Raw genomic sequence first — 26,159 nt, forward strand, 5'->3', positions numbered from 1 at the left:
ATTCTAGATGTTGAATTCATCTTCATATTTCATTTGCTATGGTCGATATTTCCTCTTGCTTCATGGACACTAAAATTTCTCCTTGTTTCCCCATCTCCATCTTCCATGTTTTTTATTCAAATCCTTTTACATTATCAAGGTTAGTAACATGGTTTTATATAATAAAACATTAAATCTCTATTCTCATTTTCACTGTAATAATTGTAGTAATTAAAATGGTATAGTTTTTTCTGTATTCTAAGCACATTGCTTATGCTAGATATATTATTTATAATACTTATTGAGCATCTTTTTACTGAAATGATTGGGACTTTCATTTTCATGTTTTTGTTTTGGGATATTTATCCAGACTTAATAAGATGCCTTAGGAAATTAGGACCCAAGTCTAAACATTTATTGGTGTTAAACATAGCCTTTAGGTGTCTAAATGTGCCACCTGCCCCCTGGCGCTGACATTGTAGACACCGCTGCCAGCTGTCTTCCTCTAGCTTTCTATCCCACTCAAATGTAGATAACCATCTCAGCTAGACCCGGTGACCAGTGGCTCCCAGGAAAACCACCTGGCTGTGTCTCCCAGTGCTGAGGTTGCAGGCATGCCCTGCCACCCCTGGCTTTTCACATGTGTTCTGGAGCTCCGAATCTGGTCTCTATGGTTGTTGAGCAGACACTTTATGCATTGAGCCCCAAAATGTGATTTCTTAAAAAAGTAAACAATATTTTCGGTTACTTTGAGTTATGACTGTACCTTTAGGACAGATTTGGAGTATTCCACTCACGGTGTCAGGTGAGTGGCCAGAATTCCCTCATATTGGTGACGGAAACCTCTCTGCTTTCTCAGCGTTTATGATTTTAGACTTCAGAGGTTAGCTCTATGCAGCCTGTACATGCACTCATGTGTACATACACACATGCGTACATGCACAAGCATATATACATACAGACATACATGTAGTTCTGTATGTGTTAAACTTATTTAGTCATCAGGTTGACCTTATTGTGTAGATTAATACTGACAAGAAAATGTAACGTACATAGCAAGTTAAGTAGATTTCTAAAAGCTGAAAATTGGTGAACATTGTTTATCGCTATAATTAGGTAAAGCATCTATTCTATAAGATGTTTATTGTTGAAATATTTTCTTACAGTCATTTATTTCTGTGGCTTTATAACTTGTTGTATTTTCCATTGCCACATAGTTTTTGAGAATAATATTTCAAATTCCTGTTGTTCCCTATCATTTCCCGTAAGGGGTTACGTAGGGTGCTCTGGTTGTCTTCACCTTACTGTTTAAGAGGTGGTTATTTAGTATTTGCTTTGAGTACTGGAAAGTGTTAATTCATCTGGCTTACAGGAATTTAATGATTGTGAGGCATTACATAAGCCAACTAAATACAACCCTTCAAATAAGTCATTTAGCCTTAAAATATTTGGCACTAAATGATCCAAAATTCAGCATCCTTTAAGTATACAGAGGAAGAGTCCTATTTCAAAATAAATTATTTGCTACTTAGCTCTGTCAAAAACCAAACAAACAAAGCCACCACAGTGTGCCCCCACCTACTGCAAGTAAATGGAACTTCGTTGATATGTTCCTGACGAGACTACAGTTCCTGTCCTTTTCCTCATTGAACTCTTGCCCTGTTATTCTTGTTCTTTCATTTCTTGCTCAGGCTATATTGTCAAGGCTGACAGGTTTTTTTTTTTAAATCGACAGAGTTAATGTAGAAATCCACAGAAATACAGCAAAGACTACAGGTACTGGAGTCAGGCAGCTTGGACTTAAATTTTAGTTCTACCACTAATTTTGTGTGCATTTGTGTATGGGCATATAAGTGTATATTTTTGGGTATGTTTGTGCCTGTGTCTCAGTTTCCCCATTTCCACGAGGCTGGCCTAGTAAGCATCTCTTCAGTGACCTGTCACCGTTGCCACCCCCAGGGCACATCCCCATAACATAGTCCTCTGAGTGACTTTCTTTCCTTGCCTCTGCCCACTCCAACCTCTATACCACATTACCACCATTATTTGTCCTTCCTAAAGTGAGTAGTTTGGATGGGTGGAGACTTTAGATTCCTCATCCCTTTGCTTTCCACATAGAGACATTCTTTGTGGTTATTCATAAAGTCGGGCTGTTCTAATAAAGAAGTGGCCGAACAGTCCAGGTGGCTGAGGGAAATCTGTTATCAGGGCCAGATTCTCTCTCTCTGAACAGTCAGCATCCTCTTGGATGTTACATGCTCATTTCACATAACCAATTGGACGACTGCAGCCCTTGCACCATTCATGCAGTTCTGACGTCTCTGTTTCTATAGACGTAGATGTCTGTACTGGTGGGGTATTTTACAGATGCAGACAAAATGAGGGGTTTTAGGCATAATGCACTGCTGCCTGCTGTCTTTCCTGGTCCAATTTATAAATGGCTGGCTGCCTGAATTTATTTGTTTTCCATGATATTTAGTAGAGTTCTCCCTAACTTTCTGGGTTGAGTTTAAACTTGAATATTAGATCACTATTAAAACGTCAAAGCCAGCACTCCTCATAATAGCCTACCTTTCATGTTCTTTTTTACTTTGGCCACTCAGATTGTGGCTGAAGGAAAAACTCCAGTTGCTATTCTTAAATGCTTCTCTCTTCCATGTCTAGCATGTTCTTTTAGGCCCCCTCCCACCCACTGGTAAATGCTAAATTTTGAACCTTGTTGGCTCTTGTTAGTCTCAATGTTTAAATTAGTTTCATTATTTTAAAGTCCCACTAGCTGTTAACATATTTTCTACTTCACCATACTGAGTTCCACATTGCCTGACATTAACATAGCCTGGTGCTTTCTTTTAGGTGTGCTGAGCTGATATTTTATGGCTCATCCAGTTGCTTTTATCTTTCTTTGCAATCAAGTGATGTAAAGGGTTTCTCACAGACTTTGTGTGACCTTAGTTCCTGTCTAGCACCATGTCAGTGGGAGAGGTAATTCAGCACTTTGGTTTTGATTCCAAGAGACTCTTTGTGCATTGTTTATACTTGCTAATATTTTTCCTTAATTCTGCTTATATTTTAAACTGATAACCAGTTCCCACTTTCTGTTATTCCCCTGTCATTATTGACAATGGTTTCTTCCAATTCCTTATTATAAAGTTTTTTTGTATTTATTTATTTTTTAAAGAAGAAACAAACCATCTTTTTTCATTATACATACCCAATCCAAGTTCCCACTCCCTCCCCTCCTCCCATTCCCTCCACTTACCTCCCATCTCACCCCCATCCACTCCTCAGAGAGGGTAAGGCACATTGCTTTGGGGAAGTTCCAGTGCCCTCCCTACTATATCTAGGCTGAGCAAGGTGTCCATCCAAAGAGAATAGGTACAAGCAGTAGGGATAAATCCTGGTGCCACTGCCAGTGGCTCCTCAGTCTGCCCCAGCCATGCAACTGTCACCCACATTCAGAGGGACAAGTTTCATCTTATGCTCGTTCCTTCTGAGTCTGACTGGAGTTGGTGAGCTCCATTTAGCTCAGGTAAACTATGTCAGTGGGTGAACCCATCATGGACTTGACCATTTTGCACATATTCTCACTCCTCCCACTCTTCAACTGGACCTTGGGAGCTCAGTCCAGTGTTTCGATGCAGGCTGGGAATCAACCTGCCTCACGATCCAGCAATACTACTCTTGGGCACATACCCAAAAGATGCTCAATCATACTACAAAGACATATGCTCAGCTATGTTCATAGCAACATTATTTGTAATAGCCAGAACCTGAAAACAACCTAGATGCCCCTCAACCAAAGAATGGATAAAGAAAATATGGCACATTTACACATTAGAGTACTACTCAACAATAAAAAACAATGACATCTTGAATTTTGCATGTAAATGGATGGAACTAGAAAACACCATCCTGAGTGAGGTAACCCAGACCCAAAAAGATGAACATGGTATGTACTCATTTATAAGTGGATACTAGCTATAAATAAAGGATATTGAGTCTATAGTTAATGATCCTAGAGAAGCTAAGTAATAAGGTGAACCCTAAGAAAAACATATATAGATCCACCTCAAAAGTCAAAATAGACAAGATTGCTGACAAAATAGGGAGCCTGGGTGTTAGGGGGACAAGGGAGGGTGGAAGGACAAGAGGAGGTGAGAAGGGGACGAGGAAGGAGACCTTGAGGGAATGGGATAGTCAAGATGTAGGAAGGACAGAGATGCGAACAAGGAAAAAGATATCTTGATTGAGGGAGCCATTATGGGGTTAGCAAGAAACCTGGCTCTAGAGAAATTCCCAGGAATCTACAAGGATGACCCCGGCTAAGACCTTAAGCAATAGAGGAGAGGGGGCCCGAACTGACCTTGCCCTGTAATCAGACTGATGAATATCTTAAATATCACCATAAAACTTTCATATAAAATTTTCTTACACTTTACAATGAGAAAGTTTACTTTCTTTTCCATCCCGTCACTCCCTGCCATTCAGACGTTTCTGTGTGGATAATGTGCTTCTGTAGGTCTGGGTTTCTGCTCTACCTCTTCTGGGTCAAGAACCCATGTATTCATACAGTTTGTTGTCTATTTAGATTTAGTTCTGTGTAGACTGCAAGGCACATTACCTTCTCTGTGTTTGCCTTTTGCCGTCTTCACTGTGTAGAGGACCTGTTCTCTGATGCGGCTTTTTGACTAGAATGTCTTGCCGTAATGGGGCATGGACAGTGTGTTCTTTAAATCATTACACATTGGCAGATTCTTCTTTGACACTGCCTGTGTGTTATGTTTGAGTTATATAACTGTCTCCTATTAGCCACAATTCTACTCTCTGTGGTGTTAGTTCCCTGCATAGAACCAAGGTACAAAACTATGAGATGGAAATGTCCAGAAATTAATACAAATTTTATTTTAGTATCTACTACAATCTTATAATTAATGGTTACTGTTCTCTACTGTAGATAATTTATAAACTAACTGTATCACAGGTAAGTATGTCTAGGGGAAAGTGTAATGTACTTACACTTCAGTACAAGTTAAGATTGACAGGGGTGGATACTGTTGTTTCTTTCTTTTTTTCTCCCACAGGCTTTTACGGCCGGTGTATTAGATCTCTGTGTTACAAGTGAGAATTCTAATTTCAGTAGATTCTTTCTACTTTGAAGTAACTAATTATCTTTGGTAATTGGTCAGTTCCTTAATTATTAAGATTTTTCTAATATGTTTTTTAATATTCTGTATGCCTGTATGCATTGTTGATGGAGCAGCGGGCTGCGTCCCGCCACCCGGCTAGCTTTACCCAAAATAATTACACGGAAACTGTATTTTTTAAAAAACACTGCCTGGCCCATAGTTTCAGCCTCTTATTGGCTAATTAACCCATATTTAGTAATCCGTGTAGCACCACGAGGTGGTCGCTTACCAGGAGAGATCTTAACCTGTGTCCATCTCGGAGAGGAGAGGCATGGCGACTCACTATGGCGACTGCCTGAAGTGTCTGTCTCACTGCCTTTTACCCAACATTTCATTCTGTCTACTCCGCCTACCTAATTTTCTGTTCTCTTAAAGGGCCAAGGCAGTTTTTTTTTATTAATAAAAGTAACACATAGACACTCCTCCATCAATGCATGTGAGTGCAAAAGGCTATGGAGGCTTCAGGTCTCCTGGAATTAAAAGGTAGTGTGAGCCACCTGGTGTGGATATTGGGAATCCAACTCAGGTCTTGTGAAAGGACGTTCCAGCCTGCTAACCACTCAGCTTTCTCCAGTCCAAACCCTTGATGTTTTGGAACTTTGGCTAACACGTGTGGGTATGTGTCTTTTATCACTAGTTTCCCCTGGGTGCTGGAAAACCCTGCTGGCTGACAGTTCACTCTTTCCTTTAGTTCTTAGACATTTTTTCACACCATTTTCACAATCTCCGCCCCCAGCCCGTTTTGTCCTTTAGACTCTTTTTAGAACTGTGCCTTGCTAGGTTGCCTTCCTCTATTCTTGAGTCCTCTCATTTCCCATCATTCACTTCTGTGTCTTAACTCTGTGGTTTCTTCTGACCCCTTCCTGCCACTGATTGCTGTCTTTCTCCCCTTGCCCTAGTGAATTATCTAGCTTGATAATTTTAATTTTTAGTTTTCACCGAACTTAAAAAAAATTAGAAATTACTATTTTATTACACTTTATTCTCTTTAATTTAATCATGTTTTAATGCCAATAATACTTCATAAGTCTTCTCCAGAAGTCTATTAGGTCTTCCCTACTTCTTCTGTATGCACTGGGGCTCATGTAAGTGATGAAAAGTTAGCGCTCTTCAGCCCCCAGTGCACCAGCCACATGTTTAGTTTCTTCTCTATATAGTTATACATGTCTTTGCTTTCCTTTTTGTCTCCTTGCATTTTGTAGCTTCAGGAGTAGAGTGGATTCCCCATCCTATGGGATACTCTGGGGCTGTGCAGTTATTTGAATGATGAACTCCTATGGTCCTAATTTGGAGCCAACGAGATCCTGTACTAGCCCGTTCTCACAAGAGTCCCACGAACCCATGACCAGGTCATCTGCCTTCTGTCTCTAGAATTGACTGGCTCAATAAGGGAGGATTGAGTTGAGTTGGCTGCATTTTAAATCAAAATAAGGAAGTAGACCAAGTTCTAGGCCCCTTTCCCCTCCTCTACAGGATCCTCAATTTTTATATTTTATTCATATTCTCAAATGGTATCCTCATCATTATTTGTGATCTATTTGGAAGCTTATTTTTAATATCACAGTTTATATTATCCATTCCTATACACAACCTCTTGAAGTACACACTGCCGGTTGCAGGAATTATCCTGGCTAAATGTTTGGACAAATAAACCCATTCAGAAAATTTTATTGGTTTTGCTAGTAAAAATTTGATGATCATTAATTTGTCTAATTCAAGTTCCATTAATTTGAAAATCTTCCACAATGTAGCAGAGCAGTTAGAACAAGACAGAAGGGAGCTAGAGGGAGGAAACAGAAGGTGAAGCATCAACATGAGCTATCAGCACAGCGGAGACAAGGAACTTGAAAGCCACACATAATTAGAACGTTCAGCTCCTACAGCCTCTCTTTTCCTTCGGCTATCTGCTAGAGTTATGGACAAGTCCAATTAGACAGAATTAGACACTAAAGAGACCATTCTGCTCCAGAGAAGGAAGACAAAGAAGCATTCAATAAAATTGCATGGATGAAAGTTGTATGCCTCAGCATTACAGGTTGCAAAGTTTGTGCATGTATGTTTATGTTTAAATAGTCATTTGCTTTTCATATTTGAGATTTGAATTATGCACATGCCTTCCCTGTGCATTACTCGATATTCAGTTGCTCCGATTCATCTTTAGGCAAAGAGATTTGAATTATGCAGCACGTGTAAGCTTCACATAGAATGGTAATTAGTCGGCGCTCTTCAGTAGCATTTAATGTTGAGGTTAATGGTTTAGAAACAGTTCTTTAAAAACCCACTGACTAGATTCAATATATATGAGTTAGATCAGCTTTTATTCTGTCTCAGTGGCAGTTGAATGCATATGTGTCTAAGCTCCCACTTTTTATGTATAAGAGTGTAGAGTCTGGTGGCATGTATTTAAGCTGTCATTTACCACCAGCCCCAGCTAAAGGAAATGCCCCTCTGCATGTGACAGAAACCACCCTCTATACTTTTGTTATTTTCTGAAGTTTGCCATGGACGTTCTTATGGAAAGTATTTGTCTGATATTTGACTTTTGCTCAAAGAAAGCTTTTAGAAATGATTATTTGATTTAATTTTTTAGATTTACCTATTTTATGTGTTTGAGTGTTTTGAAGGCATATATGAATGCACACCATGAACATGCAGGGTGTAAGGTACCAAAGAACTGGAGTTATGCATGCTTGTGAGCTGTCACGTGGGTGCTGGGTATCAATCTCTAGTCTTCTTCAGGAGCTGCTACTGCTCTTAAACACAGAGCCACCTTTCCAGTCTTTATTTGATTGTTTTCCAAACAGGGTTTCACTATGCAACCCTGGCTGGCCTTGAACTTGCAGTGTGGGTAAAGACTAGGCTGGCTCTGAACTCTCAGAGATGTGTCTGTCCCTTCCTCCTGAGTGGAGATTACTGACTTTTGCTGCCACACCCAAGAAAGCATTGTGAGGTGATGATAATGATAAAGGGAGGATAGTGGACCTTGTGTGAGTAGATAAAGAGAGCACTAAATAGCTCATGTTATAAAAAATACATTTCTGGGTTTCTTACATATACACTCATGTGGTTAAGACAGAAACATAAACTATCTGTAACATAAAAACTTGTATCTAGTATCACTGAATGCTTTGTTTATAAATTTGAATGACATTTATTTGTGTGTATGTGCTCACATGTGCATGCATGTGTGCATATAAACATGTGTGCCACCTGTGGAGGTCAGAGGACAGCTGGTATGTGTATGCTTTTGTCTTTCCACCATGCTGGTCGTGGGGAACAAATGCAGGTTATTAGGCTTGACAGCAAGCACCTTTGCCTGCTGAGCCAACTCTCTGACCCACCACTGTGTACTTTATTAAGAATTCCTGTTTATTCTACAGATATTATTAATAATTTAAGTTTCACTGTAGAAGTCTCCCACTTCCTGATGTTTATTGGTTTTTAATGTGTAACATTAGAAGTATGTTGATCGTGTAGGAAGTTATTTATTAAAATATGTGTAATACTCCATATCGATCAAATGTTTAGTAGCAATGCTTGGGTGTAGACATAATTAGCAAACTGATTTCAAATTGCCAAAATTCAGTGAGTCAACAAACCAATTAAAAAATCTCAAGGATATTAGATTTGAAACGCTCTTCCTTAATTTAGTTTGTCCATTATATGTTATTTTAATTATTCATAGTATTGCTGAACATGCCAGGAAATGTTCTGTAATAGAATTTATTAAATAATGTAGTTTCAGTAATATGAATGTGCTATATTTAGTAGCATGTTTTAAAGTCTCAGATTAAAATGCTTTGTAAAGAGCTACCTAGCCACTTCAAAGCATGAAAACAAGTCTTTGCTTGGTAACTCTATCCATTTTGTGATTTTGAAACCAAATGCTCTTTTCAGAAAAGGAATAATTTGAGTTATATTTGCTATACATAGAGGGCAGATGATTTTTCTAGGAAACAGAAATACATATTCCCACTGGCATAGAACAGTGATCTTTCACGTAGGGTATCACTTTCTGATGTGTATCACTGAACATAGATTCCCACAATTCCCCTCCTGTGGATGCAGTAAGTAGGAGATTGCTCCGTTTGCCGAGAAGCCCTGCATGCATCCTCTTTGTTGTGTCGTGCCAGACGGTTAAGGTGTATCAGATGGGTTATACAGTGCTGGGCTTAAGTGAGTGCATTAGACGTGAGGGAGAATGAACCTGAAGATGGAGAATCTGAATGGAATTTATCTTTGGTTCCATTAGGATGTTGAAGGGAGCATGAAAGAACTATTCCTTTAATATTGATGTGGATTTTTGCATGCCCAGAATCTCCTATTGTTTCTTATTTTTGCTATTAATAGTAAAGATTCACAAATTTGGTAAGTATAGACTTAGATTTTGTTCCTAAATAGATTATGTAGAGATTTTATGTAGATATGTGTGTGTTGGGGTGTATCTATTTTAAAATTTACTTATTGTGTGTGTTGGAGTGTTTTACCTGTATGTGTATGACTTTGTGCCAAGTGCATGCACTGTCTGTGGAGGCCAGAAGAGGGCATCTGATCTTCTGGGACTGGAGGTTGTGGGCCACCTTGTGGATGCTGGGAATTGAACCCAGGTCCTCTGGAAGAACAGCTAGTACTCCTAACTTCAGAACCATCTTTCCAGCTCAGATTATATGTTTTGAGGTATTGTGATGAGTAAGAAATTTAGTCACATTTAAAATAAAATATGAATAGTTACCTCCTTCTTAGGATTATTCAACAGTAATTGCCTACTATCCTGTCCATTTGATCTGTTCTTTGTCTTTGATGTGTTCACTTGCTTTCTTCTTTTCCCCTCTTGTCCTTAGTGAGAGAAAGATATTCTTCAATTGATAAAAAATTTGACTAAAAAACTTTTAGCCTACATTAAGAATTCTTTCTTTTTGTGACTTTATGGTTGGCATAGGTGTTTAGGATTTCATGTAACCTGGCTTCATTGTGTTACCTTGACTGTTTTTCTGCTTTTGTCTCAATCTTGTGCTGTACCTAGGCGCTGCTATTCAAATGCAGTCTGTGTTGCTCCTTCTTTGAGTTTTCATTCTGATCAATTAATGCTGCCTGTTCTTCTGTTTCTAATAGTATTAGCCTGCTTCTGCTACTTGTTCATCTGTTGGTTTCTTTAGAATTAGGATGCTCTCAGGAGAACCCCTTCTTTTAGTTGTTACATACTTTATAGGTGGTGCTTTCCGTACCCATCAACCATAGATAGGTATGCTGTAACTTATTAGTGGGGCCATTTGCTACTCACTTTTGTCCCTTCTAGGACAAGCGCATTGTTACCATTTGTTCATTATAAAACTTTTAAATTTATCTTTCCATGGTTCAAGAGATAGCTTGTCCTATGAAATTCTCTGATCATAATAACTCTCTTATATATGTTTCTCACAAGTATTATTCCTACCTGTTAAACTGCAGTTAAAATATTGGGTATTTTAGGGATGGATTAAAAGCAAAAGACAGATATTTTGTATAGCTGGAGTTCACAGAAGTTGACTCTAGACCAAGGGTCTATGGGTCGAGACCCCTTTGGAGATTAAATATCAGATAACGTGCATATAAGATATTTGCGTTATGATTCATAACAGTAGCAAAATTACAGTTGTGTAGTAGCATTAAAATAATTTTATGGTTGGGGATCACCACAACATGAGGAACTGTATTCAAGAGTCGCAGCATTGGGAAGATTGAGAACCACCGCTTTAGACTCTTCATTACTATTTTGTTTTGAGAGTTTGATTCTCTTCTCCTTTTTGCAGGACCCTAACAGGAGCATTCATACCAGCAGCAGCAGCAGCAGCAGCAGTAGTAGCAGCAGCAGCAGCAGCAGCAGCAGTAGCAGCAGCAGCAGCAGCAGTAGCAGCAGCAGCAGCAGCAGCAGCAGTAGTAGCAGCAGCAGCAGCAGCAGTAGTACCAGTTTTTCAAAGCCTCACAAATTAATGAAGGAGCACAAGGAAAAACCTTCTAAAGACTCCAGAGAACATAAAAGTGCCTTCAAAGAACCTTCCAGGGATCACAACAAATCTTCCAAAGACTCCTCCAAGAAACCCAAAGAAAACAAACCACTGAAAGAAGAAAAAATAGTTCCTAAGATGGCCTTCAAGGAACCTAAACCCATGTCAAAAGAGCCAAAAGCAGACAGTAACTTACTCACCATCACCAGTGGACAGCAGGATAAGAAGGCTCCCAGTAAAAGGCCCCCCATTTCTGATTCTGAAGAACTCTCAGCCAAAAAGAGGAAAAAGAGCAGTTCGGAGGCTTTATTTAAAAGCTTTTCTAGTGCGCCACCACTGATACTCACTTGTTCTGCTGACAAAAAACAGATAAAAGATAAATCTCATGTCAAGATGGGGAAGGTCAAAGTTGAGAGTGAGACGTCAGAGAAGAAGAGGTCAACATTGCCGCCCTTTGACGATATTGTGGATCCCAACGACTCAGACGTGGAGGAGAATATGTCCTCAAAATCTGACGTGAGTAGCCATGGGCCCCCCTCCTTCCCTTCAGCAAGTCTTGGGTTCTATTTCAGAGAGCTTCATGGTATAAAATGAGAGAACATGGACGCTGTCTCTCCAGAAAAGAGGAAGGGGTGTAGCCTGAAAGTGAATTTCCTTAACTAATGGGAAGAAGGGAATGCAATCCTTGAGGAATCCGTGGAGGTTTTTAGACTATAATTGAAGTTGTTAAGGAAAGATATATTCCACAATGCATTAAAGGTTATGCGAACGGCAGCATAAAGGTTCACTGCCCTTGCAAGCTTTGTTGTTGTGCTCTGTACTGGTTGCTGACTTAAACTGTGTTCAAGCATTCAAGCTTGAAGGGAATGGAAAAACAAGTTCAAAGAGAAAAAAAAATTAAATGGAGAATTGGTTTCAGTTTGCGTTTTTTCTGTGTGGTACTAGCGACTGAACCAAGGCCTTGCCTGACTACCAAGCACTCTCCTCCTAAGCCAGATCCTGGCCCTAGTGCTTGTATTTTTAACAGAGTTAAAGGAAGCTTTGTTGTACCTGCATACTATGCATACTGAAATTTTTATATCCATATGTACCTGTAAAACTGTTTTCAGTTTGAAAATCAAGCTGTCTTTTTCTTCATGGGGCAGCCCCTGACTGGGAAAGAGGGAATGGATAGTCTGCTGCGTGTTTGCCTGTGGGCAGGATTATCTTCTGGATGCCTGAGAAGGCATCTCACCATCTAATACCCCAGTTGTTTGATATTGTGATGTGAGCTTATAATTACAGATTTGCCGGGTTGGCCGGCAGGGATTTTGTAGTTATCTGTTTTAGCCTCTTACCCGCATAAGAAATCTTGCGCATCTAGTGATAGCACTGTTGGAAGGCACTGGATTCTGTTTTCAAGACTAAGTATCACCTGCTATAAGGCTCCTTCCTCTCCCTGGCATCCTTCCTTCCTTGGCTGTCAGTATGCCAGGTCAAGGTCAAGAAGGGTCACTGACTGCTTTACAACACCTTCTTTCTGTCCTGTGATGTTTACTGTGGATGTCCCTTCCTTAAATACCAGTGAAGGGTAGGAGGCCTTTCCCACCTGACTTGGGTTTGCACTGTTTTATATCACAAGCCAGCTAGAATCAGGACAGGGTGCCAGTTCCAGTTCTCACTGGTCCAGAGATACCTCCTCCTCGTATTCTGTAGGGCTGATCCAAACTTCTTATCAAAGATCAGATTAGAAGCTCGTGTCACTCAGAATGCTGCAGACTGAGTGATTTGTTCAGCGCTAGGGAAAGATTAAAGACTTACAGCTTGTGAAATGAAAAAGAATGCAAGGAGTTATTCCGCTCACCCAAGTATTTTTTATCCTTGTTTGCTCCGAACCTCCCCCTTAGCTTGAGACTTATTCGTAATGCAGTTACTACTTTTATGTGTATTTAGTGTTTGTTTCAGATCATCCTGAAATGCTCTCAGCGTGTGATTAATCTGTCAAGATTCGAGTTTGGCAACTCTCTCTGTGTTCTGAAATGTTATGACTTTTCTAGAAAGAAGGCTCTGAGTTGGGCTGTGAGTCACTGGTAAACTATGAGATCAACTTAGCGTGTCATCACCAGCGTTTGAAGAACCAGAATGCATTGTCATTAGTATGAGTAAGTGATGGTTTATGGAGATTCTACTTTAGAAAGAATGTGTTTCTTCAGTGATCAGAATTTTCAAAGGCCCCTTTCTAGGATGTTTGTTGATTTGTTGCAAGACCACACGGCAGTTGTAAGTCACTGTCGCTCTTTCGTGTGCGTTTGTCACACGTGGGCTTCCTCCTCCTTGGGTATTTCTGCCTGTTCTTTTATTCATCCCTTGTTCTTTCCTCTTTAGGCATGTTTTATAAAACATGCCTTTCTTTTAATAAAAAGTCTTATTCAGCTTGGTATGTTCATCCAAATGGATCCTCTTAAAGCTCTTTGAAAGCCAAGACTTAGAACTATTAATTACTTACAGTGGAGAGTATGTTTTTTTAGAATTATTGGGGACGTAAGACCAGTGATCACAAAAGGAATGTCTGCCATGTGCTGTGTGTAGCATGGCAGACAAAGCATCTAAAAGCTTCTGAGTGTTGTTTAGGTATAAAACTCAATAATTGGCCTTTCCTTATACGTCTTTTGGTACTCAATACTTTTATTTTGTTGCTGTTGGTCTAATTCTTTAAGTTATGAATTCAGGAGACTTTGCCCTTAGTAAAGGGTACTTAGAGAACTAGACTTCAGCTTATCCAGCGGTTTAGATAGCCATATAGATTGTCCCCTCCTGCCACCTCACCTGTGATCAGGACAGCACGACAGGAACTGGAATGTTTCCCCGAGCATCCAGGATCACTCTCAGCTTTAGAAACGTAGTTCCCATTGTCTCAGGGAGGGGGGTGAACTTGCTGGCCTCTGAGTACGGGTGATTCAATGACCTTGTTTTTCCCGGGTCCTTTCAAGTTTTAAAATTTGATTATGTCCATTTGTGGGGATGGGATAGGAAGTAAGCTTAGATAGAGCAGGTAGAGATCATGGACTCTGGAAATGAGAAAAGAAGTACATGTGAGAAGAGTTCAAGAGTTAAGAAAGCTCCAGAATAGTCTAAGGAGAGGGTCAATCTTAAAAGGGCCTGCTACACCAGCGTGAGGACCTGAGGTTTTATCTGTAGTGCCTATATAAAATTCTAAGTGTGGCAGGACACATCTGTCACCCATCTAAGGTGAGGTATAAGACAAATGGATCTTCAGAGTTTGCTGACCAGCCAGTGTAGCCAGAGGTGAGCTCTAGGTTCAATACGAGGTCCTCTCTGAGGGCAGGGGGCATGAATAAGATCTGAAAAAGTGTACTACCAATCAACCTGAAAATATAGAAGGGGAGAATCTCATAGGGGCCCTGCTCATAGACAAAGAACTACAGACAACTAAGGAATGCTAAGAGAGGGAGAAATCATCTTCCTCGGGGAAAAGCCTAATTGGTTGTTCAATAAATATCAAGTGGCCAGCCCTGAAAACAACACAAACTGAGCAAGTCATATATTTAGGTGTGTGTGTGTGTGTGTGTGTGTGTGTGTGTGTGTGTGTGTAAAACATAGTAAGTAAGTAAAGAAAAGGAGGCTATGATTTCAGGAGAGAGCAAGGGGTAAAAGGGAGGGATTGGAGGTAGAAAAAAGGAAGGAGAACATGATGTAATTATATTTTAATTTTTAAAAAATTATTTAAAAAGTGCCGAGTGAGGAAGACACCCAGCATTGACCTCTTGTTTCCACATATATCCACAAACATATCTGTACATGTTTATATTTATACAGCACACATACAACAACAACCAGCAGAAGGCTGGGGGGAGCAATTATACGTCTGATATGTCTTGAAAGGACATCTTTTCTCAGTGTAGTCTTCTTGTTGTTGTTTGAAATAGCGGTTCTCTGTGTAGCCCTGCCTGTAGCCTGGAACTAGCCTGGCCTTGAGCCCAGAGATCCACCTGCCTCAGCCTCCCAGGTGCTGGAATTAAAGGTGTGTGCTATCAGACCTGTCTTCATTCAGGATAGACTTTTAAAGTTAAGGGGAACAGTATTCTAAAGAAGCTCTTCCATGACCAAGTAAGATGGGGTTGTTGTTTTATTTGTTTGTTTGAGGTAGGTTCTCATTCCATGGCCCAGGCTTGTCTGGAACTCACTGTTTAGTCCAGGCTGGCCTCAGACTCACAACTATCCTTCTGCCTTGGCTTCCTAAGTGCTGGAATTACAGTTATCATCCCTAGCTAATGTGTGTGTGTAGAAACAAAATGTAAGAATCAGTTATATCAAGAAGTATTAGGGAACCTAACTTGTTGATTTGTACAAGTCCTTTTGGTCAGATTTGCATGTGTATTTTGTATATGGAAAAAGGGAAACCAGGTCAGTGCCCACAGTTTTGCTGCACGTTTTCCAGAGGCCTCGTATTTGTTGGAAGGTGACGAAGAGACAGGTGATAGGCAGCCTGCCAGCTGTTGATGATTGCCTGTGTTTGTGTCCTGGTGCCATCAGGCTTCTGGGCAGTAATGTTCAGAGGTTCTCTTCTGATCTGTGCTGTGGGAGTGTTATGAAAATTAAATCAGTCCAAGTAAAGCCATTAACACACTAAACAAAAAAAAAAAAAAAAAACGCTCGTTACTGCTGTTTGTAACCTGGCTTCTGAGAAGCTTTACAACCTTGGCTCTGAAAGAGATGTTCTGGTCTTCAAGAAGGGACCACAGAGCTCCCTCCCTTTTCCGGAAGTGTAGCTCTGTATGGTGGGGGATGGGGATAATTGGCATGTGCCATTTTGTCTTGGGGTAGTCCTGCAATGGCATGGTCATGGGAAAAATACAGGTCAAAGTGTGGTTTTATACAAAACACACTTAAGACACAATTTCACAAGATCTTTTAGCTTTGTATTAAATGTGATCAAAGAGATTATTCCGCCTAGCAATGCAGTAGGTAGGACATTGGACTCTTCCTTCTGCCACCGCCCCCAGGGTAAAAGAGAACATATCCAGAAATGATTCATCATCGAGTTCCATTAACATAACCAAAGGCGTTCTTTCTGGATGTTTGTGATTCTTTAGATAAATTTTCATTTTCAAAGAAACTTAATTTTATCACACAAAAGTTCATCAACAACTTTCCCTGCAGAGGAATTTGGATAGGAGGAGGAGGGAGTGGAAAGAAGAGTCCTGACTCAGAGAGAGCAGGCAAATATAAGAAACTTGCTAAGGGGATACTGGATTGAGAATACTTTACACTGAGGAACCTTGGGTACTTATATTAGACTGTGGTTCTCAACCCTTGGGTCACAGCCCCTTTGACAAACCTGTTTCCAAAAATATTTACATTACGATTCATAACAGTAACAACAGTTATAGCAATGAAAATAATTTTATGATTTGAGGTCACCACAACATGAGGAAATGTATTAAAGAATCCCACTAGTAGGAAGGTTGAGAGCTTGTGGATAATGATATACCCAGCAAGCAATTCCGGGTGTAGAGTTCATTTCTGATGCTGCATGCTGACACTTGGGCCTTGCTGACTGACAAGCATCTGTTCTTGCTGGCGACTGTTATGAACAGTAGTCGACAAAGGTGAGAGTCTGGGTATATCATTATCCACAAGGTATTTATAATTGTGATTTTTTTATTAAGCTGCACAAATTTAATGCATAATAAAAACAATTCACACTTTCTATAATTTCTTAGTTTCTTGCTTGCATTTGCTTTTTATGTAAGTGTTTTAAAGGAAGCCTATGGAATAGAGTGATTGATTATGGAAGGGGGCAAAGTTTGTATTCATAGCAGAAAGGTAGGAAAAATAGTAAATAAGATTTTGAGATGGCTATTTATGATTGGGTCTAGTTACAGTGATAATTTCCCCATCTTCTGCCTTCATGTCTTTTGTTTTGCACTGTAGAGATTCAATCACAGTGCACAGGTCGTGGTCAGTTCCATCATCTTTTCTTGAAGATGGACACATTACCTCTGGTAAAAACCTTACTCTTTCCAGTTGCAGTGTAAGAGTAAGACTTCAGCCATATCTTCTGTGGAATTGACTGACCAAAGTGTTCTCTTGGATAGAAATCATGAGGGAGAAAAGCAAAATCTCAGCATATGGCAGCTTCCCCTCCCTCTGACATCCTCCCCCATCCCCAGTGGACGGGGTGGGGGGCAATACTTCAAACCACAGTAGCAGGGGTTTCTTTGAAAAAGAAAAAGGGAGACAGAGAATCAACATCCCTTCTTTTGCTGCACCTCATTTCCTCGTGTCCCACCCTGTTCATTGCCCTCCTTAAACTGTCTGGGGCTGGCAGTAAATGTCCTGCTGCTGAAGGCCTGGCCTTAGGTTTTTATGTGGTGGAAGGAAGGGCATTGCAGCAGAGAAGAAGGTCTTTATTGTGTTTTCAAAGTGGCTTTTTAATGACTTGTAACTCCTGCGCATGCAGGAGCTGTAAAGACTGTGTTTGGGGAGCTCCAGCTGGAGAGGCCATTCATTAGGGGCTGCCTCGCTCCAGGGGGGAAGCCTCTCATTCTAGGCTCCTATTTTCTGTGTTTTATAACTGAAGGTGGAATTACCTGAAGGGGCGACAGTTCTTTATTACCCTTGGCATATTTAGCTCGGGGTAGAGCATTCATTAAAACAAGTGGATGAAAGTGAACGTTGTGGTGTGAATGGACATCCTCACTTGCCATCTCCACGGGCTCTTTGTTTTCTGGTTGGAAGGGATCAGATTGGTGATGATATGCTCCAACCAACCACATTGTCACTGATTCATTCGTAGACCCGATTTTAAAAAGAGGAAGTCAGATAAGGGTAAGAAGTAGCTAAGATTTTTTTTAGTTTTTATTTTTCATGTATATGATTGTTTGCTTGTATGTATGAGCACCATGCATGTACCCACTGCCCATTGAGGCCAGAAGAGGGTGTTGGATGCCCTGAGTTGGAGTTATACACATCAGTAAATAGCTCTGTGGTTGCTGGGGTCTAACGCTGGTCCTCTGCAAGAACAGCAAGCGCTCTCAACACTGAGCCATGTCTCCAGCCCCTAAAAAAAAAAATAAAATAAAGACAATCTTAAAAAAAAAAAAACAACAACTACTTCCTTGTTTCAATTCAGGTTAAACTCAGTATGATATCCTAGCTTTAAAATTAAGTAATTCCTAAAGATCCTTGGGTTACAAAGATTATAAACAGACAAATGACTTTGTCATATAGTTGGCTGTCACCAGCAATTGTCACTCACATACATTGGTCTGGCATCCTTTCTAGTACATTCTATATCTTTCTTGAAAGGATTTCATCACCCACCTATGCAGGGTACTATTTCACGTTTTATTTTTCCTGTGTAATTGTGCTCTCTCTCATCGTTAGATACAGCATAGTCTCTGCAGAATTAGCTGTCCCATACCAAGGCAATGTCCCACAGGTACAGCTGGACTTGTCCTGAGCTATTCCCATACTAATTGCCTTGCTAAGTCCTCAGCACAATTCTGTGAACTAAGGGTCACAATGGCCGTCATTCTGTAGATGAGGAGATGGAAGCTTGGAGGTGACCCAAGTTTGGCATGTTTAAAGGTTGTGGAAACTGGCCCTGTGTGGTGGCACACACATACGCTTGATCCTTTCAGTCGGGCGGCCAAAGCAGAGAGGCAGAGGCAGGAGCTGCTGAGTCTTCTGACAGCTGCTCACTGTAAAGCATCTTCTGACTCATTCCCTTGCTCACAGATAGTCCCCACTTGTATTTGCTTGGGAGTTTATGTGCCACAGAGCTTAGCTGCAATATCAAGCCTACCCAGAAGGTGCCACCAAATAGCAAATGCCCCCCCCCCTCGCCTCCGGCCCCAGTTGAGAGGCTCCTTTTGGACTCTTTGGCTTCTATTTTGTAAGTTTATAAGGGCTGTGCATTCTTGACGTTAGGTGATAGGGAGAGAGGGTGGTTACCTTCGCTGGCTGGCTATGTAAGTATTTAAACAAGTTTGAGAAATTGTTCTCAGTGGGCAACAATTTATGACTGTAAACTTTGAAGGCTGTGTCATGGTCCACAAAGAAAAATCACCCCTGCGGGGCTTCTTTAGGTCACTAAAGGTGACAGCACAATGAACTGCTCCAGAAAATGTCAAAGGTTCTTCTGTTAGGCAGAAGAAAACGGAAAAGCAGTTACTTAAGTGCTTACAGACAATACTTTTGCCTGTGAATTCTAAAAACACCGCAAATGGGGATGTTTGTGTATGAGGAGGCTTGGAGCAAGAAGACATACCGTGTGTAACATAGAAAAGACAAATTCCTTCATCTTCCTTAGAAGTGAATCGTCGGTACTTCCCTAACCAATCAAGAAGATGAGTAAAGACGCCCTAACTAGGGACAGCAATGCTAAGAATCACAGATCCTTGCTTTATTATGAGACCCCTCCATCATCATCATCCCCCTCCTTTTCCTGGACTGGCGTTGAGCTCTGTAATGCCAAGAGTAACTGTGAGCCACTCATCCTCTTACCTGTACCTTCCAAGAACTGAGATTTTGGTGCAGCTGTGCTAGTGCATGCTATGTTGGTATTAAAGCCAGAGCTTCACATTTAGTAGGCAAACACTTTACCATCTCTAAAGTCTTTTATTTGTTTTAGGATACCACAAACCACCCTCGGACTTTGAGTCATTGTGTGTGGGGTGGGGGTGTGCACATGTGTGTGTGCACGGTGAGTGCAGGCCGGAGGCTGACATCAGCTGTCTTTCTCTGCTTGTCCCCTATCTTTCTTTTTGAGACAGTCAGCGAGACTCACTTACTGGTGAGCTCCAGAGATCCTTGTGTCTCTGCCTCCCCAGCACTGGGGTTGTAAATGTCTTCTTCCCGGCTGTCTTTCACATGAGTACTGGGTTTCCAGCTTAGATCTTCATGCTTGTACAGCAAGCAGCTCACCCAACTATCTCTCCAGCCCTTGAAGGTGTTTTGTTTGTTTGTTTTTTAATGTTTTAAATAAAGTTTCCCCCTGTGTTTATATATATATGAATATAAAACAATGGGCCTAATTATGACATTTTATGTATATTTTCTGCATTATGCTTTGCTCATGTATCCCTCTCCAGTGTCAACTCTTGCCTCTCTTCCCACTGGTCCACTTTCTTCTGTGGTTCCATTTCTGGTTTTTTTTTTCTTCTCCTGTCGCTTTCCTTCCTTCTTCCGCTCCCATCCCCCCTCCCTTCCCGTTGTTTTGTGTTATGGAAAACATTTTCTCTTGAACATGTTTTATTGTAATATTTTTGTGTGAAGATGTTGGATCATCGTTAAAACACAAATGATTTTGTTGCTTCTCTGTGCGATGCCATGTTAGACTTTACAGGTGGCACATGGTTAGAATTTAACATGTTCTCTTCAGTAAGTATGGCTCGGTGAGAGGAAGGTATGGGTGGGATCTGTGGAGCTTGGAAAGTGGAAACAATATGAGAAAATATTAATGGCCAGTATTGACAGTATATATGGTCTTCACTGAAATAAAGAACTGCTACGCTTACTGAATGTCTTTATATTTTAATTTATTATTAGTGTGTGCGCTTATTCAAAGGACAGTCTCGAGAGTGGGTTCTGTGGAGTGAATTCAGGTTGTCAGGTTTGTGAGGCAAGGACCTTTATCACCGAGCCATCTCGCTGGCCTCACTAAATGTTTTTGAGGGAAAAAATGGAATTTAGCTTTCCTCTTTCTGGCTTCCGTTGGTCAGCTGGTGCTGGTGCTACGCTCTGGTGAAACAGTGAGAAAGAGGAAGCCGCTTGCAGTGTCTGAGAACCTGGATCTGAAAAGGAATGCAGGGAGGATGGAGATGATGTCTAAGACACTGGTGCTTTGTACGCATCTGTATCGTGTCTAAGGAGCAAAACTGAGGAGTCTATGCGAGGGAGCTTGTTCATCAGTGTACTGTCTTACTAGGTTCTTCATGCTCTGTCAGTGCAAGGCTCCTATCTGTTGTTCTGCGTGACCTAAAGTTGTACACATGAGGTACCTGAGGAAGGGAGATAGGGTACCCTAGTTCTGAAGCGTAACCATGCCTGACTGTTAACTATACCTTAGGAAGAATGCCCATGGTGTGCGTGTGATCTAAGAACAATACTTCGAGGGTCAAAAGACAGACAGGTTCCATTTATTTATGGAGACCTATAAAATATAGATTTTAGTGATAATACTTACCTTGTGAGATTATAGTGTATAGATACAGCCTGTCATTTAGGTATTAATTAGGTCAAGGAAAAACATGTCATTTGCAAAAACATACTACTTGGTAATTTTATGGATTGTATTCTGTGAAAACCTAGCAAAAATGAGACAAAGACCAAGACACTCTGCAGAAACCTGGTGGTTGTCTAATCCATGACAACATGTTTCAAGGTTTCTATATGTATTTGGTGTGTGTGTGTGTGTGTGTGTACATGTGTATGTTGGGTATGGCGTACGCAGGGAAGACAGAGGTTGATGTTGTCTTCCTCAACCATGCACCACCTTGCTTTTGGAGACAGGGTCTTTCCTTGAATCTGGAGCTTGCCGATTTGGCTAGATTGGCTGGCCAGAGAGCCCCAGGAATCCTGCTTGTGTCTCCCCAGTGCTGGGTTTAAGGAGATATGCTGCCATTCCTGGCCTTCATTGTGGGGTACTAGGGAATGTTCTCCGGTCCTCATACTTGTATGGCAAGAACTTCGCTGATAGCCATCTTCACAGCCCTGCATGTGTTTATAAAATAATTGTTTTCCATTTTCCTGGCCCATGCTTTTGTTGGAAATCAAAGAAGAGTCTTTCTGAAACTGGTCTGATTTTATTTAGTCCGGCCAACCCCACTCAGAGTGACCGGACACACTCAGTTTATGAAGTGCTCGCACATTCCAGCTTTCCTCTGCTTCTCCATTGTTTTGTCAGCATTGATTTAATTAAAAGTGAACCTCATACTTATTCCTGGGATTGCAATCGGGTCTTTTAGTCACACTATGTGGATCCTGTGGATTAAAGTTAAGCTGTCAGACTTCATAGCAAGTGTTTTAACCTGCTGAGTCCTAAACTTTTGTGTGAGTGTGTGTGTGTGTGTGTGTGTGTGTGTGTGTTAGGTGTATGCACAGGTGTGAGTGTAGGTGCCTGCATTCCCTGATGTGCTGTGGAAGCCAGAGGCTAACTCTAGGGAGTCAGTTCCCTCCTGGTAGCTTGTGGGATATAGGGATCGAATGCAGGTGATTAGACCTGCATGTGGTGAGCATTTCGACCTGCTGAGCCATCTTGCCAGCCCTGTGATAAGTTTCTAATTGCTAGTTTCCTCATACCCTTAAGTCAAGATCCAGTCACACTAGAATGCTAACTGCTGCTCCCTCCACTGTTGAGACACTCTCGGAGACTTGCCATTCAGCCCTTGCCCCTCACCTAGAGGTAAACCACCCACAGTTCTTGCTTTGTGTAATCAAATCAGGGATTTCATAGTTTCCTTCCAAATGAGATGTGTCGTGTCCGCCCGTGTCTGCTCTCATCAGGCCTTTAGGCCTGCTCAGAGCTCCATGGTTTCTTTCCTCTTGTCAGGAACTTTAAAGATGGAAATGCGTTCTTTTGTGTGAAGGTTTATGGTCAAGTTTAGAAACCATACAAGACGGCTCTGCAGTGCTTGTGATTTAGCCACGAGGTTTTCAGGCAAGAAGATTTCAGGACATCTCTCACACTTGAGTTTTGCAGAGGAGAGCTGGAGGCCATGTTCAGTAATTTACATGAGATACAGAAGAGTGACCCTAGAACCTTCATCTGCATGCTGTTGGCACTTTGCCCATTGAGTCGCCTCACCAGTGTGTGGCCACCCTTGAACATTTGAAAGTGTCCCCTAGCTTGCTGTTACTACCAAAGAGTGGGTCCACACACAGTGCCTGCACCCCTAGCTGGTCAGCTGTTGTTATCTCAGCCTGTGCACCTGTCTTGGGTGCACGTATCTGTGGTTTCTTATCCGAGCAGACCTTCTCTGGAGCATCTCTTGTCCTGACAAACTGAGATTAAAGTGTAAACCCAGGGGGATATGACAGAGCTGACCAGTGAACATTCTGGTAGACTCTGCACTGGTCATCTGTGACTGTCTTAGAATCACTAACCGGAGTAATGATTCAATATATTTTAAGGAAGAAAAATCCCTAGGCAAAATAACTAATGATACATTTAAATATCTGACAGGTCCAAAGTCTTCAATATGAAAATACACAGAGAGCATCATAGTCTAGTGTGAATGGAGTCTTCTCACTTAACAGCTGGAACTTGGCTGTGATGTCCGGTGCTCCAGTTACTACAGTGTGGGAATATGTGCTAAGCATACAGGAGCATGAATACAAGGAGGAACTGGGCTCCTCCCTCCTAATCTCATGGAACTGCCGTGCTTACCCTGTCAGTCATGGCTGGATTTCTCGTTCAATGAAAGAAAACCAAGCTCAACAGTTCATTTCTCGTGTGTCTTTTATTAGTGGAAGCTGTGCCTTGCATGAGTTCACCTCACCCATATCCCCAAACCTTTCTGTGCATAAGTAGGTTGGTATGTAGTCTGCCTATGTACTAGTCCCTGGGCAGCAGGGGCAGCACAGAAATAAGATGCATACAGATGCTTCCAGGGGCAGCTGTCATTGGTGCAGTGCAAAGTATGTCTCCCCACAGCCTCCTTTCAGTTGACTGGCTTTCCAGGTTTATTTCCAAAATGTCTATGGATCTGTCACCTCCTTTTCTCTGCTTCATGATAGCCAGCTGCTGTTCTGTGGTTCCCCACCCTGACCTAGCTCTCTGAGTTGAGACTGAGTTGTCACCTCCCAACTCCTGCCTCATGACTTTTATTCAGTTTTAAAAATTTCTTCCTTGAGTATGTTCATATAGGTCTACAATGAAATATGATCGTATCTATTCCTCCGGAGTCCCTTCCAACTTCCTCTAGAATCCCGTAACTTGTCCATATTACAGCTTTATGTCCTTAAAACGTTAATCCACTTTCACTTTTGACATTTATTTATTGTATATAGTGTGTTTGGGGCGGGGCATGCATGTGCCGTGGCCTGTGTGTACAAGTCAAAGGTAAGATTGTGGGTTGAGTTTTCTTACTTTCAACCTCTGGTGCTGAACTCAGTTGCTAGGCTTTCTAGTGTCTTTACCTGCCATATCCTACTAACCCTCAAGTCCACCCCCCCTTCCCAATTTTCTAAAACACAGATCTGTTCTGGAAGGAAATAGGCAAGAGAATAGATATTAATTCATTAAAATGATGATGTTATTGGTCCTTTTCAGAACAATATTGTGTCTTTATGTTTTGTGAGACAGTCTCACTAAGTAGCTCAGGCTGGCCTCAGAGTTGCTGTGTATTCCAAGCTGGCCTTACTCCCCCAATGCTGGGATTTCTGGCATCCCCGCCTGCAAAATACTAGTTTTAGAACCTGTCATTTTTCATAAACCATTTCATTGTTTCACATGTGAGATCTATTTGCAGATAAGAGCCAAATTATATTGAGATGTCCCATTTTTATTTTTATTGTCTCTCATTTATAAGTTTTTCATATATATGAAATATAGAATCGTATAATGAACCTTTTACATTCCATCAAATGGTAGTGGATTTGTTTCTTTTTTGTACAGTCGAATTCTCCTGATTTCTAATAAGATTCAATATACCTTATTCCACTCATAGATATTTCGCTGTGAATCTCTGGGAAGATCAGAGCTTTCAAAGAACAGAACAAAAGCGTCATGAACATAGATAAACTATTTCATGATGCTCACTGCCGTCAGATAGCCAGCCACCGAGGAGATTTTTTTAATAAAATCAAAACTCCACAAATTCTTTGCGTTGTTTGTATAAATTGGAATTCAAATGAAGTCCCAGTTTTATACTCTGTAATAATATCTGTTACCTGTGTTTCCCCTTCTGTCCCCCTTTAAGCATAAAATGCAAGGGGAACTAGGTCTCCTGTCCTAAATTGTCTGTTTGGATTCGAGTGTCTTCGTGGTGCACTTTCTGCTGATGAGCTGTCGGGGGAGGGGCCTGGTCAGATTCAGGTTACGCTTCAGGAGGGGGAGAGGATTGTTTCTTGGGGTTTAGAGTCTTGTCCCTTAGGTACTACAAGGAAGGGTTTCTGTGTTAACAGCTATAGCTGTTCTGTGCCCACAGGCTCTAATTCATTAAGAGTTTTAGGGGCTTGGCGAGATGGCTCATTGGTTAAAAGAACTTGCTGTCCTTGCAGAAGATGGGAGTCTGGTTCAGGCAGCTCACAACCACCTGTCACGCCAAGGGTTCCGTCACTCTTCTGGCCTCTGCGGATGCCTGCAGTCACACACACATTCCACATGTGTGTCTATAAGCAGTTCTGCTTTTAAGTAGTAAACTGGAGATAACTTATGCTATTATGCCTACTTTTTGGTCCCTCCTGCCTTGTTCCTTATATGTAGGCAGAGGTACAGTTGTGAGGAGAGGGAGACTGTCTGTCTAATCCTTCCCCCTTACCACTTTTTAAAGGAAAGAGTTTGGTTCCTTGCACACTGCAGCAGTTTCAAGCGCTTTAAATTTCAAGTATTCATTTATGTACTGAAACTCTGGGTGTTGGATGTTGGGCTTGGTGCATCCAGTCAGGTGTTCTACCACTGAGCCATGCCTTCTGTCCTTTACACTGTGTTGTATGCCTTGCTTTTTATCTTTTAAATCTGACTCTTGGCTCCCTCATTTTCCCCCCACTCCCCATGCTTCCTTCATCCTAAAATGTTGAAAATTCTGGATATCCGGGGAAATAAGTTTGAGCTTTTTATGATCTGCTTAACTGAGGCTTTTTCTAAGTAATTGCCTCCACCTGTTATCCTTCACAGCCTTGTGCTTCTTCCACAAACAGTTTATATATACTTTGAGTATAATTGCTATTTTCTTATCATATTTTTTCTCAATCAATTCAACACGTTGAAGACATACCTGGTTAAGTATACAATTTCTTAGATCTTTGCACTGTGCCTGCCCATAACTGCTCCTTAGCAAAT

General features: G+C 41.2%; 1 protein-coding gene across 1 annotated transcript in view; it reads left to right on the forward strand.

The window, feature by feature from the left end:
* Positions 1–26,159, forward strand: part of Mllt3 (MLLT3 super elongation complex subunit) — a 267,581-nt gene that overhangs the window by 189,175 nt on the left and 52,247 nt on the right. Inside the window, exon 5 of the mRNA XM_038333768.1 lies at positions 10,955–11,665. Within this exon, the coding sequence (XP_038189696.1) occupies positions 10,955–11,665 (711 nt within the window). The remainder of the gene's footprint in view (positions 1–10,954; positions 11,666–26,159) is intronic.

The sequence above is a fragment of the Arvicola amphibius genome, chromosome 6 (genome assembly GCF_903992535.2).
Source record: "Arvicola amphibius chromosome 6, mArvAmp1.2, whole genome shotgun sequence".
Classification (NCBI taxonomy): Eukaryota; Metazoa; Chordata; class Mammalia; order Rodentia; family Cricetidae; genus Arvicola; species Arvicola amphibius.